Here is a 15,238-nt window from a genome sequence, read left to right as displayed (position 1 = left end):
ACTCAGAGCATGACCTGGGGACAGGCAAGGACCTTGTGAGAAAGGCAGAGTCCTGGGCGGCCCCCTGGACTGGCTGAACGAGATCGTGCGTGTTGGCAAGCTGCCCGCGCCCCGAGACCCGCACACTTTGACGTCTCTTCCCGCCGATGGGGTGGGGTCTCCATGAGCCCGGGACTGGGGCGCTGTGGGCAGCGTCTCCGTGCACACCTGACATCCCGGTAGAAAAAGCACACACGAAACAGCCAAGAGCCCACGTGACAGTGTCAAATGTTTTATTTCACAAATTGTTCAGAATCGTCCATAAAAGATACGTTACAGAAACATTTTAGAAATCAAACCAGTTTTATTGAAACGATTGCAACAATGTGGCCCTTGCTCACGCGAAGCACAAAAGACATTCACAATAAACGTCTGTACACAGGAAGTAGCAAAATACATCATTTTTCATAGAAAAAAGCACACACGTAAACTGCGGGCCGGGAGAGCCTGCAGCACACACGTCAGAACACGACAGGGCAAAACTCTGAGAGAAGCCAGAACTGTGCACCGTGGGGGCACGAGACCCAGGGAGGCTGGTGGCTTGGTGGACCGGTCATCTCTCCAAACCCGGGTCGGACGCCCACAGTGCGAGGGCCCGTCACACATGTGACATGAGAGGCGGTCCCTGATGGCAAGGAATATTTTGTGTCCAAGGGATGTTCTGTAACCCTTGTCTGTATCCCTTGAAATTTGTACTCTTGTTTTCAGTTTCTAAAGAAAAATGGTTCCAGTTTCAAAATGTTCACCGGATGAAAAAGACAGCTAGGTCCTGCCCCAGGCGAGCCCTGCCTACCCTGCTCCGGGGGCCTGGGTAAGGGGGCGCCGGGGACCCTGGGAACTGTATTTTCAGATGACAAGATTGACTCACACTGGAAGGTTTGCTTTTCCCGCGGGCGGGATGCTTCAGAAGCAAGCTCGCTGCAAGTGCCCTGCGCTGTTCACTAATCCTGAAAGCCCCACGAGGGGCTGTCGTTCACCTGCAGTCTGGACACAGCCACGGCCACAGAAGTCCGGCAGCACGACACCTCGCATCCGGCAGTTTCCGGATGTCTGGTGCTATCGAGAACCCTACTGACAGGCTGACCCCAGCCTCCCCTTCTGCTGCTGGGGGCTGGACGGTCAGGATCAGTGAATTACTGCGAGCAATGCACAGAGCAGACAGCCCTGCTAATTTTAGCTCAGCCAAGCGAAGAGTTTAATCACTTTTTACAGACTCCCTAAAGGGGATTTAAAAACAAGCTGTTTATCGTCAGATTCCGCATTAAGGAGGCAATCAAAGCAAGAAAGTGCCTCCTGGGTACCCAGGTACAGTATCTGAGTTTTTTGCTTTCTGCTAGTTCTTCTGCCTAAGACATATTTTGATCAGAACAAAATCAAGTTGGAAACCAGTGTTCAGAAAAGTGATATATTGGCTAGTCTGGTGGTGGAGGGCGGAACCTTCACCTTCTGCAAAGAAATGCTATTTACAAAAGGGTATTTCATGTCCCTGCGGGCTTTTGGTCTGGGCTTAGGAAGAACTCTTGCAGTGTGGTGGGAGCCAGAGCGCGCCGCTCTCCTCGGGGCTGGGAGGCCTGGGGAGCCGCTGCACACAAACAGGAAAAGCAGCCCTTCCAGCGCATTGCCGTCTCTCGCTGCCGCTACTACGCCGCGGGACGGTTTCATAACCACAGACGGGGCCGCTAACCTCTGGGAGGAATGTGCCGAGGAATCTGTTCCTCCCACTGCTGAAAAATAGGTCAGCCGACACATGGGGAATCGGCACATTTAATTGTCGTGTTGAACAGCAGCAGCAAAGCAGCCCTTCTCTGGCTGTTCTCCGACACATCACAGGAACCTTAGGAGACTAGGAGCTAAGAAAAAGTGGGCTGCAAACCGAACCACTCGCAAAGCAAAGTCCCGGGTGTGAACTAGGACGCACGCACTATTCTGGGTGGGGCGGGAGCCGCAATGGGTAGGGGGTAAAGAGAGGATCCGCATTCATCAGTCCTCAACGGGACCAAAGGTCACGGCAGGAAACAGCTGGGCGACGTGGACGGAGAGGACGACAAAGACAAGATAAATCTCTGGAGTTTCTGCTGAACTCTAAATAAACCAGCACTGCTGTATATACGACCGACCCGCGTGTGGCCACTGAAATGGGACCTGCGGCAGGACACCAGCGAGGACACGTGCCAGGGCAGAGCCGGGGTCTCTCGTCTAGCCCATTTGTCTGACCAGCAAACATGAACCCCATTTTTCTCCATTGATAGGGATGGACTGTGTTTTTTTGAAAATTTTTAAATAACTACCTTCTACTCCATTCCTGAAACTCAGCCTGCACTTGGTCGACACGCCCCCTCCCCATAGCCCTGAAAGCCTGGGGAGGGGGTTGGAACCCTCTCCCTCCACCCACAAAGGAACACCTGGCAAGGATCATCTTGGTGACTGTCCCCTTCAAGACATGGGCCAGATCCCTAAAGGAGAGAGGGCACCCAGAGGGAGACCCCCGGGCCTCGCCAGGACTGGACGCCAGTGGTCCGGCCTCCCCGGGGAAGGGATGAGACGTCACCCTCACTCGCCCGAAGGCCACAGAGGGGTGGACGCCGAATGCCATTTGAAGGAAGTTTCCTGACTTTCCATATACCCCTCCCCCCAATAAAAAAATAAAAATAAAAAGCAAAACCCCAAAGCACTGTTGAAGACACCCCTTCTCCCCTGGTGCTGCCAAGTCACTGCCTGACGGCAAAGATCCGGAAGGCCTTTCCGTCCCGAGGACTCTCCAGGCTGAAAAAGAGGGGAGAGTGCGTGTTACCGAGAGATCTGGGGGCTCCCGCAGGGCCCCTTGTGGGAAGGGAGGGCTGACCCCCCATGTCCCTGTCCCCGCAGTGGCAGAACCGGGCCCAGGGCCCCTCCCCTGCAGCTGCCAGAGCCGGGAACAGCTGGCAAGTCCCGTTTCCTTTGCAAATGAGCCTCAGCCTGATTCTAGGTCAGGGCAGTTAAGCTATTTTCTTTCAACTCAGGGATTTACTGGCCCCAGTCTGTCTGACTTGGACTCGCCCTCCAAGACTCTGCCTGGTTTTTGCTACCACCTGTCAGCCCACACAGCGGCCATCTGGGTGACAGATTAACAGGATGGCATTATGACGATGGTGTCCCCGCCGCTGCTGTGCAAACTGGCACCCGGACTGGGCTCGGATCTGGTGCCGAGCGCTGCGCCGGCTGCTGTTCATCGGCCTGTCACCTTCCTCCCAAGGCCCCCGCTGGTGTTACCCGTTCCCTCTGCCCCACAGGGGAAGAGTCGGGGCACCAGACACGCAGTGGCTCCCTCGGGGTCACAGCTAGTGAAACCACCCTCTCACAGCAGGGGCTCAAGCCTTAGTCTCACCGAGACGAGCCAGAAACCAGAAACGTTTTGCAGGAGGGTCCAGAGGACGAGACAGCCCCCAGCCGCCCGGTCCCCGGTGTTCCGGAAGCCCGTGCAACGCAATGGCGGGAACAGCTGCGGGAGCAGGCAGGCGTCCCGATGTCAAAATTCACTACGAAGCTACGGTCACTAAGGCAGCGGGACCGGCATAAGGAAGACCCGTAGATCAAGAGAACAGGATTGAAAGTCCAGAAATAGACGCTCGCATTTACAGGCAGTGGATTTCGGACAAGCGTGCCAAGACCGTTCAATGGGCGAACAATAGTTTTCTTAACAAACGGTGCCGGGACAGCGGGCACTGACGTGCAAAGCCACGACGGTGGACCTGTGCCCGACACCATGTAGAAAAATTCACTCACAATGGATCAAAGGCCTAAATGTAAAAGCTAAAAATTATAAAACTCTTGGAAGGAAACAAGTGTACGTTTTCATGACCATGAACGAGGCAATGGTTTCTTAGATATAATGCCAAAGGCACCGTCCATAAATGCAAAACATCAATACATTGGACTTTATCAAAATTTAAAACATTTGTGCCTTAAAAAAGACCATTAAGAAAATGAAAAGACAGGCTATCGACTGGGGGGAATTTTTGCACATCATGTGTTTGATAAAGGATTTCCCAGAGAGAGTGTGTGTGTGTGCGTGTGTGTGTGTGTGTACATGTATATAAACTCTTTCAACTCAATATTAAGCCAAAGACCCAAGTCAAAACTAGGGAGGTTATCTGAACAGACATCTCACCGTGAAGATGTGCCGGTGGCTGACAGCACAGGAACACGGGCTCAGTGTCCTGAGTCACTAGGGAAACCGCAGCGGGATAGTACTGCACACCCCCAGGGGTACCTAGGGCCAGGGAGGGGTCCAGGGAGGAGGTACAGAGGCCCGGAAGGTGGCAGGGAGGCGTGTGAAATTGAAGTTATGGGACATTTGCACTGAGCTTCCGCATCAGGCCCAACAGACCGGGCCACACCAGGACGGAGCCCCCAGTGCCAGGTGCCACGAAATCACACTGAACTGAGAAACCAGGTGGTTTTGCAAAGAATGGGAGACTCACAGCAACCAATCAAAGGGGCCCAATCAGCCAGTGCCAGCGGGTAAGGAGGTCCCCTCTGCTTTATCCCCAGAGGAAAGTCACTTTGAAACCACCCACCCGACCTTGTTCCTTCCTTCCGCAGCCTTCTCTGCCCGTGGAGCCCACCCCTCCCGGCGGCGGGTGCCCTTCTGTTCTGGAGACGGGATGCTGCCTGATTCGTGAATCTCGTTAATAAAAGCCAATTAGGTCTTTAAAACTGAACTTGTTGAAATTTTGTTCTTTGACGGGGGCAGCAGGGCTCCTTCTAGACCCCAAAGGAGGTGCTCTTTTTACATCAGAATTGAACGGGGAAGAATAGGCAGAGCTGTGCTTTTCAGTTTCTGAATAGAGAATCCTTTGCACATTGTCCTGAAATTTAAAGGTACAAAACACTCTCCCAGCCCTGTCTTTCTGCACCAGGCTCCCCCCACAGAGACATCCTACGCACATGCAAACAGTTACACACGCTCCCCCCACGCATTTGCTGCACAGATATTATATACATACTCTGTACTTTGCTTTTTTAGTTTAATAACATATTTTAGAATTTGTTTCTTTTCTGTACATAAAGAATTCCTCATTGGTTTTGTTCAGCTGCACAGTCTGCTATTGTATTAAAGTGTTGAATATATGTAACCGGGTCCCTATTGGTTTAGTTTAGTTCTTTCCAATCTTCCGCTTTTGCAAACAACCCCACTACTGTCCGCGGGGCTTTCTGCACACGTAGGAGGCACCTGAAGACCAGCCCCGGGGAGGGGAAGTGCGGGAGCGAAGGACAGATACATACATCTGACATCTTGACGGCTGCCAGGCTGCCCTCCCCGACCACCAGGACAGCCGGCCTGTCTGACCCCACGCTGCCTGGCACCTAGCTCTGCTTCTCGCCCAGTTGAAGGTAGGGAACGGCATCCAGACACAGTTTAAATTCTCATTTCACTTGATCATGAACGAGTTTGAGCATAAGATTAACAGCCTAGTCGTGATTTACAAGCAGATTCCGTTTACGGTCCTAACGAGAGAGACCCCGTTCTCCGAGGGCAGGCTGCTTAGAATTCCTCGTTGTTTGTCTGCCTTTCTCCGTGGCAGCTTCATGCTTTTGGCTACCCTGGAATTGAACTTTTGAGGTGTGTATCAGACGGGAGCGCGGGGAGAGCCGAGCCGTGGAGGGAAGCCAAGGTCAGACACAAGCAGAGCAATCGGCCCCGGCAGCCTCGGCCCGGGAGGAGAGAGACACTGCCCGGGGCGGGGTGGCCCTGGCAGCCCCGCTGGTTTCTAGAGAGCTCGGATTCCAGGGCCCTCCCCAGGCTTTGGGGCTGCAAGATTCCCCTGGGTTCTCTGCCCAAATGAGCAGACGGAGGAACCACGCACCAGAGCCCCAGGGACCCGGCTGTTCCGCATGGTGTGCAAGCCACGCTGGGGACATTACCTGGGACTGTGTCCCTCTGACTTACTGTGGGGCTGGCAATTCTACAGATGGGGCAGTGTGTTCTCACAGTCACAGGGGCCCAAACAACTGAGGGACAGGGGGGCCATTCAGGCTGCCATCCAGATGTGGGGACTGCCAGCCCGAGGGGCCTGGACCACCAGGCACCCTCATTAAACAACCCCCCCACCTCGGAGGCAAGAGCCGGCCCCGCTGGGCAGGGTGAGGATCTCTTAACGCATCAGACAGTCATCAGCTACCGCGTACCTGCTGTGTGCCGGGCGCTGGGCTCAGCGTCGGGGACGGGGGTGGACGAGGCTGGTGGGGGTCTCGGCTCCGTGGAGCTCACAGTCTGGGGTGGGGGAGAAGCCGTTAAACATGTGCGAGAAGCAGTGTCGGGGGTGACAAGAGCTGGAGCAGCTGGAGGAGGAGGGTAAGAGGACGCTTCCTTGGGAGGTGGCATTTTTGTCTCTATCCGAGTGACACGGGGGCTCCAGCCACAGGAACACACAGAGCTGAGAGGGCCTGGGGGTGAGTGACAGCAGGTGCAGAGGGGGAGAATGGTCCAGGTGCCACGGAGGAGCAGAGGGAGGGTGGGGGGGGGAGGAGGAGAAGGAGGAGGAGGAGGAGGAGGAGGAAGGTGCCCAGAGAGGGTGGCGAAGAGGGCAGGGGCCAGACCAGGTGTGGCCTCGGGTGGTAACGGGAGGATTTTGTTCTTAGCACAGTGGAAAGCCACTGGGGGTGGGGCGTCAGACAGGAGACTTGCGGTGACACTGTGCGGTGTTCTACTAAAAGGAAGTTACCGAAAGACGTCAGGAAGTGCACGGGGCTTGCGCAAAGGTGTCCCTTCTGGGTGTTTATTACAGTAAAAGAAAAAAGGCAACATAAGTGACGATCTCTCGGCACCCGGAGGCCGGGCACCCGCTGAGACTGTGCGGCCACGCGGGCAGGGACGTTTCTAAATACTTTTTTCTTTCCAAGAAGGGCCTTTTGAAGGCCAGGGTGCAGGGGCAGGGAATGACCCAAGGGCCTCGCTAAAGAGACGCTCAGGAAGTTGGGGCCAAGCTGGCTTTGTCCCTCCTGGTTGCCTTGAAAGTTGCTCAGGGAGGAAGAGCTTGCCCTGCAGCTCCACACGGCACAGGCTGGGTTAAGGGGAGAGGACGGCTGGTCCCGGGAGCTGTGTGCCCCGTCCTGGAGGGACAGAAGAGTTGTCCCCAAACTGTCAGCCAGCCCCACGGAGTCACAGAAGCCAGCATTAAAAGGACGGCAGAATAGGAACGCCTGAGCACTTATTCTTCTGACTTTTTACAAGTGCAATTTCTTTTTTATTATTAACAAATGCATTTATATGTACATATGTACATATCTGTATCCCTCCATATATGTATGTACGCGGGTACATAGACAAGTGCTTGATAAACCCACCGTAAGTCAAAATGCATTTACCATCCCTCACCCACCGAGCGTCACAGCCTGGGCTCGCCTACCTTAAACGTGCTCAGAACACTTACGTTAGCTCACGGTTGCAAAATCATCCAACACAAAGCCTGTTTTATAATACAGTTATTATAGAGAATTTCCAATCACAATTCAAAGCTCGAAGAAGGCTTCCACTAAATGCACATGGCTTCCGCACCATTGCAAAGTTGACAATCACAAGTCAAACCACCCTAAGCCTCAGGCATCTGTGGGTGTGTATATGTTTTTCTTTTTATGAAGGATTTCAATCCTGTTCTCCCAGAGTCTCACCCTTCTATTGACCCTTCAGGAATATTCCAGAGTCAGAGAGAGACAGGCTCAGATCTCATCTGCAGGACCTTGGGCCGGGTAGTCCATTTCTCTGAGCCTCAGTTTCCCCATCTGTAAAAACTGAGTTCATAAAAGTGCCCACTCCGTAGGGACGTTATAGAAAGTCAATGAGCTTCTCTAGAGAAGCATCTGGAACAGCAGCAAGCATCCAGAAGGCGCTCAATAGCCGGGAGCTACAAACAGCACCATCCCTCCTAGGCTCAGACCTCATTCTCGTGCCCAGCACGCGGCGGGGGTGCCCAGGGGTGCGCGAGTTATCCTCAAGAAAGCCCGAACGCTAGGGGACGGTCTCTTCCCCTCATTGAATGAAATACACAATATTTTTAAGGGGGAAAAAAAAAAATCTCAAAATAATGTGTATAGAGATGGTAGAAGTGGGTGGAAGGACGGAAACCCACCGTCTGCCATCGGTGGCTCCTCCGCACAGCAGAGGGGATGATCCTGTCCCAGCCCGGCCCAGCCTGGCTGGGGGAAGAGTATGGGGCCCGTTAGATCTGGAACAACAGCTCAGCAGTTCTGCTTCCTGGAATTCTGGACTCCCAGAGAGCTTTTCAGTCCTTCGACTCTTGACTCTCGGGATTCTCAGAGCCAGCTGTGCAATTCAGCAGCCACCAGCCCGGGTGGCTGCCGAGCACTTGAACTGGGCTGGTTCAAACCGAGATGTGCCGTCGTGTAAAACACACACCAGATCTCCAAGCTGTTGTCCTCCCACGTAAATTTCCTATCAGTGATCTTTCTCTTGATTACAGATTGAAATAATAGTACGGACATACTGGGTTAAACAAAGTATGTTCTAAAACCTCCCTGCTGTGACTTTTATTTGGCTACTAGGGACTTGAGAATCCTGCACGAGGCTCTCAGCGCACGTCTGCTGGGCGTGCCGTGGTAGACAGTGGCCCTCTGAGGACAGGGTTTTCATCTCTGCTGTCCCCTGCTGTGTCCCCAAGCACAGAGGAGCTGCCATAAATACTAGGTGAACGAATTCGCCATTCATCTGAAAGTCCACCCACACATACCCCTGTAGATATTTTAAAAAATCAAGTGCCCACGAGTGCCGGCTGACACCGTTGGTATATTTCCCAACCTCCCTGCAAACTCCATGTTAAAAAATGGTCCTGGTCCATGAGAAAACCCTGAACCGACATCCAGATGTCCAGCTTTCCCCCACGAATATTCAGGCGAACCCCCACTCCAACACTGAATGCTCTTCCTGACACCTTTGCTCTCCCCGTGGGGGGCAGAGAGGCGGCCTATTCTCTCATGTCATCGCTTCGGCGCGGCCTCCTTGCGAAACCCCCAGGAAATCCTCTCATTGCCAAACCAAAGCCACTTTGAAGCGCAGCCAACATCTGGCCCGTGTGCCGAGAACTCTGTTCAGGAGGGTTTGGCTGTTCGTGTGTTTGACTGGAGATTCCCTGAACTTAAAATCGAGTTTGCCATGAGCTGGTCTCAGTACGTCCAGCATCTGTGTCTCCCTTGGGACTGTCTGTGACCCCTCGAGGGTCCCAGCACTGCTCAGGGAAGAGCCACGCTCGGCTCCAGGCTCCGGGAAAATCTCAGCCCTGTGCTCTGCAGCGAGGGCAGCTGAAGCCCCATCTCAACAAGCGGAGGACGGGCGTGGCCGTGCCCGGGGGTCTCTGCAGTCTCCTCTGTGGGCCACGTCACCAAGGAGGCCCCTCCCGATGTAAGACTTGCCCTGTTGGCTGCTCCAGCCCCCTGCACCGTCCCTCCCTGGACCCCCTCGAGTGTCCCCACACTAGGTGGCAAGTCCCTCGAGGGCAGAGCTCCGGCTACTTCCCGATGGGCGTGACGCCAGCATTCCTAGCCGTCAGAGTGTCGGCAGGGAGGGGCGAGGACGGCGTGTCCCTGTGAGACGCGGGATCCCTGGTCCTGAGGGAGTCACATGGGCTGCTTCTTACGATCGAGCCCCGTTGCCCTGGGTGACAAGAACCACAGCGACCCGAGGTCCGAAACAGACCTGAGAAGTCAGGTGACAGCAACAAGAGCCACCGGGTTTTATCGCGCGCTTACCGTGAGCCAGCGGCCACCCTGTCACGTCGTCTCCCAGCCTCCCTCCTTCCACGGAGGCTCGGGGAGGCTGCCCGCCCGAGGCGACCGGCTGGGGAACACGGGAGCAGCGTCCCAAATGCCACCAGGTGCCACGTGCCCTCTTGGCCCGGCCTGTGTGTCTTGGTCATCTCCATGCCCCTGGGTCCCACACCGGCCCCGGCACACCGTAGGTGCCCGATGAGCATTTAGCAAATGTCAGAATCACGTGTGGTGCTGACTCTGTGTGCCGGGTACGGAGCCACCTTCATGTGACTCTTACAACAGCAGCCACCACGCCCGGGCACGCGTCAGGGTCCCCGGAGGGCGAGTTCGGACACAGAGTGCAGCCGCTCCCAGAGTGCTTGCCTCAGCGGGTCTGGGAGGGGCTGAGAATGTGCTTTTCTAACCGCCTAGTTGATTTGGACGCTGCTGGTCTGGGGACCGCCACTAGAGACTCACTGCCCCCCTTTACAGATGGGGAAACTGAGGCACAGAAAAGCTTCTGGCCCATAGCACTTAGGAGGAGAGGGTTGGAGAAGGCAGGGAGGCAGAGTCTTGACTCGGGGAAGCTGCGGAAAGTCACTGCAATCTTTCTACCGTGCAGAAGGTGCCAGGGACTTTGTGCCTGGGAAGGAGGCCTGGAAGACGCTTCCAAGGACGGTGGCCATGTGAGTGGGTCTCACAGGAAGAGAAAAACGAATGACAGCCCCTCTGCCCCCGTGACAGTGCGAGAGAAGCCACCTCGGGGACCTTCTTTTGGTCCCCAGGGACCCACCGGGGGGGCCCCACAACTTGGCCCTTGTTCCCAACCCCGGGAGCTGCCCCGATGTCCCCAGATCGGATTGCCAGGCAGAGGGAACAAAGCCCAGCCCACCGCGCTCCTCAGGAAGAGCGTTTTCTCCGAAGGGGCACAGGGGGCTCAGTGAATTGGTGTCCTGGGGTTTCTCTCGGCCTGGCCAGGAAATTCCACCTAATCAGCCGCCTCCCTCCCTGCCATTAACCCAGTGGAATTTCCCTTCATTAAGCTTTGCCCAAACAAAGGTTGCAAATGTTGGAGGAGGATCGCAGAAGCCGCTAACTCCGGCTTGGCTGACACTCACCGCCCAGGCCCGGGAAGAAACGAGCGCAAGCCGGGAGTCATCGACACTGCGGTGTCTTTACGCACAGCACGTGCTTGTCATGCAAAAGCCCCCCGGGAGGCTGGCAGGTGGCACGCCCCAGGAAGCTACAAGAGCTTAAGCTTCGAGGGGGCTAGGGTATGTCATATTCTTGATTTTATATTCCTTTCCTTTCTTTTAATTTGAGACAAGGTCTCGTTCTGTCACCTGGGCTAGAGTGCGGTGGCATCGTCATAGTTCACAGCAACCTCCAACTCCTGGGCTCGAGTGATCCTCCTGCCTCAGCCTCCCGAGTAGCTGGGACTACAGGTGCGCGCCACCATGCCCGGCTAATTTTTCTATTCTTTGTAGAGACGGGGTCTCGCTCTTGCTCAGGCTGGTCTGGAACTCCTGGCCTCAAGCGATCTTCCCGCCTCGGCCTCCCAGAGCCAGGATTACGGGCGGGAGCCACCGCGCCCGGCCTTATACTCCTTTTCTAAAAAGGACCGCTCAGATACAAAATCTTCCGCATTCCCCTGTTATGGGCTGCACGGTGTCCTCTCAAAATTCCTATGGTGACGTCCTAACCCCAGTCCCTCAGGAGATGACTGTATTTGGAGACAGGCCCTTACGGAGGTGATTAAGATAAAACTAGCGTGATGCAATCTGCCTGGAATCTGGATAAGAACCGGAGATTAGGACGCAGACATTGCACAGAGACAAGACGACGCGCAGAGAGCACAGAGGACGCCGCCTGCGAGCCGAGGACAGAGGCCACCACCACCCCTGCCCGACACCTTGATCTCAGACTTCGGGCCTCCAGGACTGAGAGACAATAAATTTCTGCTCTTTAAGCCGCCCGGTCTGCGGGAGTTCGTCGTGGCAGCCCGAGCTTACCAACCACGCCCACTGTGCAGACGCGTGACCCAAGTCTCGGGAGGGCCCGGTGCCGTCCTTGGGGCACGAAGCTCCCAACACCAGGCCCAGGACTGGGGCCCGGGTCTCTGGACTCCGAGCCCCCGACTGGCTCCCGTGGACAGTAACGATGCATGTCAGGACGAGTGGCACGTGCCAGAAAACAGACTGGGAGCCCGAACCAGGGCTCGGCCCTTTCCAAAGAACATTCTGGAAAGGCATACTTTAGAAGCCTGCACGGGCTTCGACCTAGAAATTTCACTTCTAGGGATTTGAGGAAGCAGTCACAGGGCACAGAGATGGCCCCCCAAGAGGATGTTCTGCACGGTGAGGACAGTATAGGGCTTATGCATCCCACTCTGCAGTGAGGCACGGACACCAGTTGACGTAGTCCTGAGCGGTCACTGCCAAGGACATGTGGGTGCAGGTTCTAGAAGCATCTATGATCTCTCATGTGAAAATACAGAGCAATAGGCATAACCCCCCTGACCAAGTGCTTACTGCTGCCAAGCGCTGGAGAGGCACCATGTCAGTCACTCTTCCCAACCACCCTACGGGGCAGGGACTATGGTTCCCATTTCACAGATGAGAAAAACAGAGGCGCAAAGCAACGGGCTGCTTCGCTCAAGGTCACAAAGCCGGGAGGAAGCAGCACTTAGGCCTGTTGGACGCGACTCCTTGCTCTTACTTAACTCTGTGTAACTACGTTATTACCTGGCTTTATAGAACTACTGTGCAACTGCAATTTGATCCCGTTTGTTCTGCGGGAGGAAAAGTGCACAGCACACACACAGGACAAGGACCAGCGGGCACACAGCAGCAATCTCACAGCAGTTCTCCCAGGCGACAGGTTAGCGGATTGTTTGTCCTTGGGCTTATCTGATGACTCTAAATCTTCTACAAAAGCATGCATTGGTAGTAGAAAAAAAAAAAAGCCTCTTATTTTGATAAACGAAAGAAAGAGAAGAGAGCCCAGCTCGGCCCGGGCGTGCTGTAGGAGTCAGTGCGAGTCTACCCAAGGGTAATTTACAGGGTGAGGACGGTGGCCCCTCGCCAGGCCCCCACGGGCGCCGCCCTACCTTTCAGACTGAACTCCGTTCCGCAGCGAGCCCACGTAGGTCTTTTTCTTATCCACGGGCATCACGTCCACAAAGCCCCCGCTCTCGTCCCCGATGACGCCGGCGTGCAGGGCGGCCTTACAGATGCTTGACGTCTGAAAGCACAGGAAGGGCTGGGTCAGCGCCGGGGATTCCAGCTCCGGGTCCCAGCCGGCCGGCGCTCACGGTGACGGGGCCACCTGGTCGGTGGTGTGCTGACCACGTCGACCCTTAGGAAATAACTATCGCGACCTCGATTCCCCAGTGGTCTCTCCAGAGACCTGGCATCATCTGTTTACTCATTTGCTCAACAAATATTTCCTGAGCACCTACTATGTGCCGGGCACTGTACTAGGCACTTGGGGCATTCAGCAGCGAAGAAAATAAAGATGCCGCCTTCGCAGACAAGTAATCAACTACACAGACAAGGTAGCTTCAGCTATGAGGAAAATAAAACCAGGTCATGAGGTCAAATGACTGGGTAGAGGGGGCTATTTTAGAACAGCTCATCAGGGAAGACTGAATGACAAAAAGGAACCAGTCACAGCCATGGGAAGGGCACCCAGGCACCTGGAACAGCTCGTGCAAAGGCCCTGGGGCAGGAGTGAACTCAACATGTCCAAGGAACAGAAAGAGGGCCGGGGGGCTAGCATACAGTGAGGCAGGCAGAGTAGGGAGGTGGGGGAATGAGGGCTGGTCATGCTGTGTGGACCACTGGGGAGTCTGGGCTATTTTAGGTGCCAAGGGAGCCACTGAGTTTCAACCAGGGGCAGGCTGTGTTGTTTTCTAACGCCATCAGTAGTTCAATTTCTGGGTAATGAAACCCTCAAGTTAAACTTTCATTAGGATCTTAACTTACCTAACAGAAAAGTGGGCCTCAGGATGGGTTGTCTGAGAGCAATTAACTGACGTTTCTCAAATCTAAGGACACTCGTGTGGGGGCCGGGTGGCGTCTGGTGCTCGCTAAGGATGCAGATTCCTGGGCCCCACCCTGACCTACTGCTCCACAGTCGGCCGGCGGGGACCGGGGGCTTCTGAATCGCATGCACGGTTAGGAGCGGCCGAGGCTCCTCCCTCTGCCTTGCCTGTGACCTTCCCACTGGCCTGTGCCAAGATCTGACACTGGCTTTGGCCGTGGTCTCCACCTCTGCTGCACCTGGGGACCCCCTGCGGGCTCCTGCCACGAGGACGATGCCGGGTCCCCGGCCGCTCCCACCGGGCTGTGCGGCCGGAGCTGAGCTGATCGGTCTGTGGCCCCGAGCAGGGCTGATGCAGATGCCGCGTGTAGGAAACGCCAGGCCCTGTGCCGACTGCCTTTCACGTATTATCTCATTTAATCTTCAAGCAAAGTGGTGACTACCCTTATTCCCAAGTCCATCTCAACGAGAAGCAGGGAGACTGCTGACGTGACCCGATTGTTCTAGAATCCCTCTAACATTGCCGTCAGCAGGAGAGTTTTGTGAGTGAGCCCGACGGCACTCACTGCTCTTCCTGGCAGGCGGAACCGGCGTTGTCTCTGCGTCCGCGCACGGCCCACTCTGCCGCCTGCCGTACCAGCAGGGAGGCCCTGGGGCAGCTGGTTCCCGATGGCACCAGGAGGGACAGGTCCCTGTGGTGTCACAGACACACCCTGGCCAGGGAGGAGCATCCTCTCCATCGAGAGCTGCCAAGGGGCTTTGGTTGCAGCCTTGGTGACAGCGCTTTGCTTTCTATCCCTGGAGGGTGTCTGGATCGTGACAGGTTTTCTGTGATAAGAGCAAGCTGCGGGCCGTGAGGATGAAAGGCTCGCGCCCATGGCCAGACCCTCCCCGCCGCAGGCCTGGTACCCGCCCACTGTGCACGCACATGACTCCGACCGCAGATGCCGGCAAACACGTCCCTTCCTCTTTCTCCCTCCCTTCCTCCCACGGCCGTCCTCGCCCCAGGCCTCTGTGAAAGGTACGAAGTGTCCTCTCTTTGCTGATGCAACACGAATACCTGAATATTTATTCACCGATGTCGGCACAGAGGCTGGCAACCTGTCCTGCCTCGGATGCTTGTCGGCTGTGTCACCTGGGGTGCCCTGGCTTAACCCCAGAGCCCCTTTTCTCAGTAAGAAGTGCGGATCGTCACAGGGAACATCTGTGAGCATTTACGAGGGAGCCCGGCTGTCAGCGTGCCTCGTGCATCGACACAGTAATCCTACTAAACCTCCGAGGCAGCTATTATCACTATTCCCCAGTGGACGGGCAGACCGAGGGTCCGGGAGGCTGAAGGTCTTGCCCAAAGTCCCTCAGCTGTAGACGGCAGGGCCAGGACTGCCACCCAGAGCAACCTGCACCCCGTCCTATA

At 55.6% G+C, this 15,238-nt stretch overlaps 1 protein-coding gene across 2 annotated transcripts in view; it reads right to left on the bottom strand.

Moving 5' to 3' along the window:
• Positions 1-255: 255 nt before the first annotated feature.
• Positions 256-15,238, bottom strand: part of CRISPLD2 (cysteine rich secretory protein LCCL domain containing 2) — a 56,310-nt gene continuing 41,327 nt past the window's right edge. For both annotated transcript variants that reach the window (XM_045533714.1, XM_045533715.1), the window contains exons 14-15: positions 12,890-13,023; positions 256-2,802 (exon numbers count right to left, since the gene is read on the bottom strand). In XM_045533714.1, coding sequence (XP_045389670.1) covers positions 2,748-2,802; positions 12,890-13,023 — 189 coding nt within the window. In that variant the 3' untranslated portion in view covers positions 256-2,747. The remainder of the gene's footprint in view (positions 2,803-12,889; positions 13,024-15,238) is intronic.

Source organism: Lemur catta, chromosome 20, assembly GCF_020740605.2.
Source record: "Lemur catta isolate mLemCat1 chromosome 20, mLemCat1.pri, whole genome shotgun sequence".
NCBI lineage: Eukaryota > Metazoa > Chordata > Mammalia > Primates > Lemuridae > Lemur > Lemur catta.
Note: the sequence above shows the minus strand (reverse complement) of the source record. Positions and strands in the feature narration are given on the sequence as shown.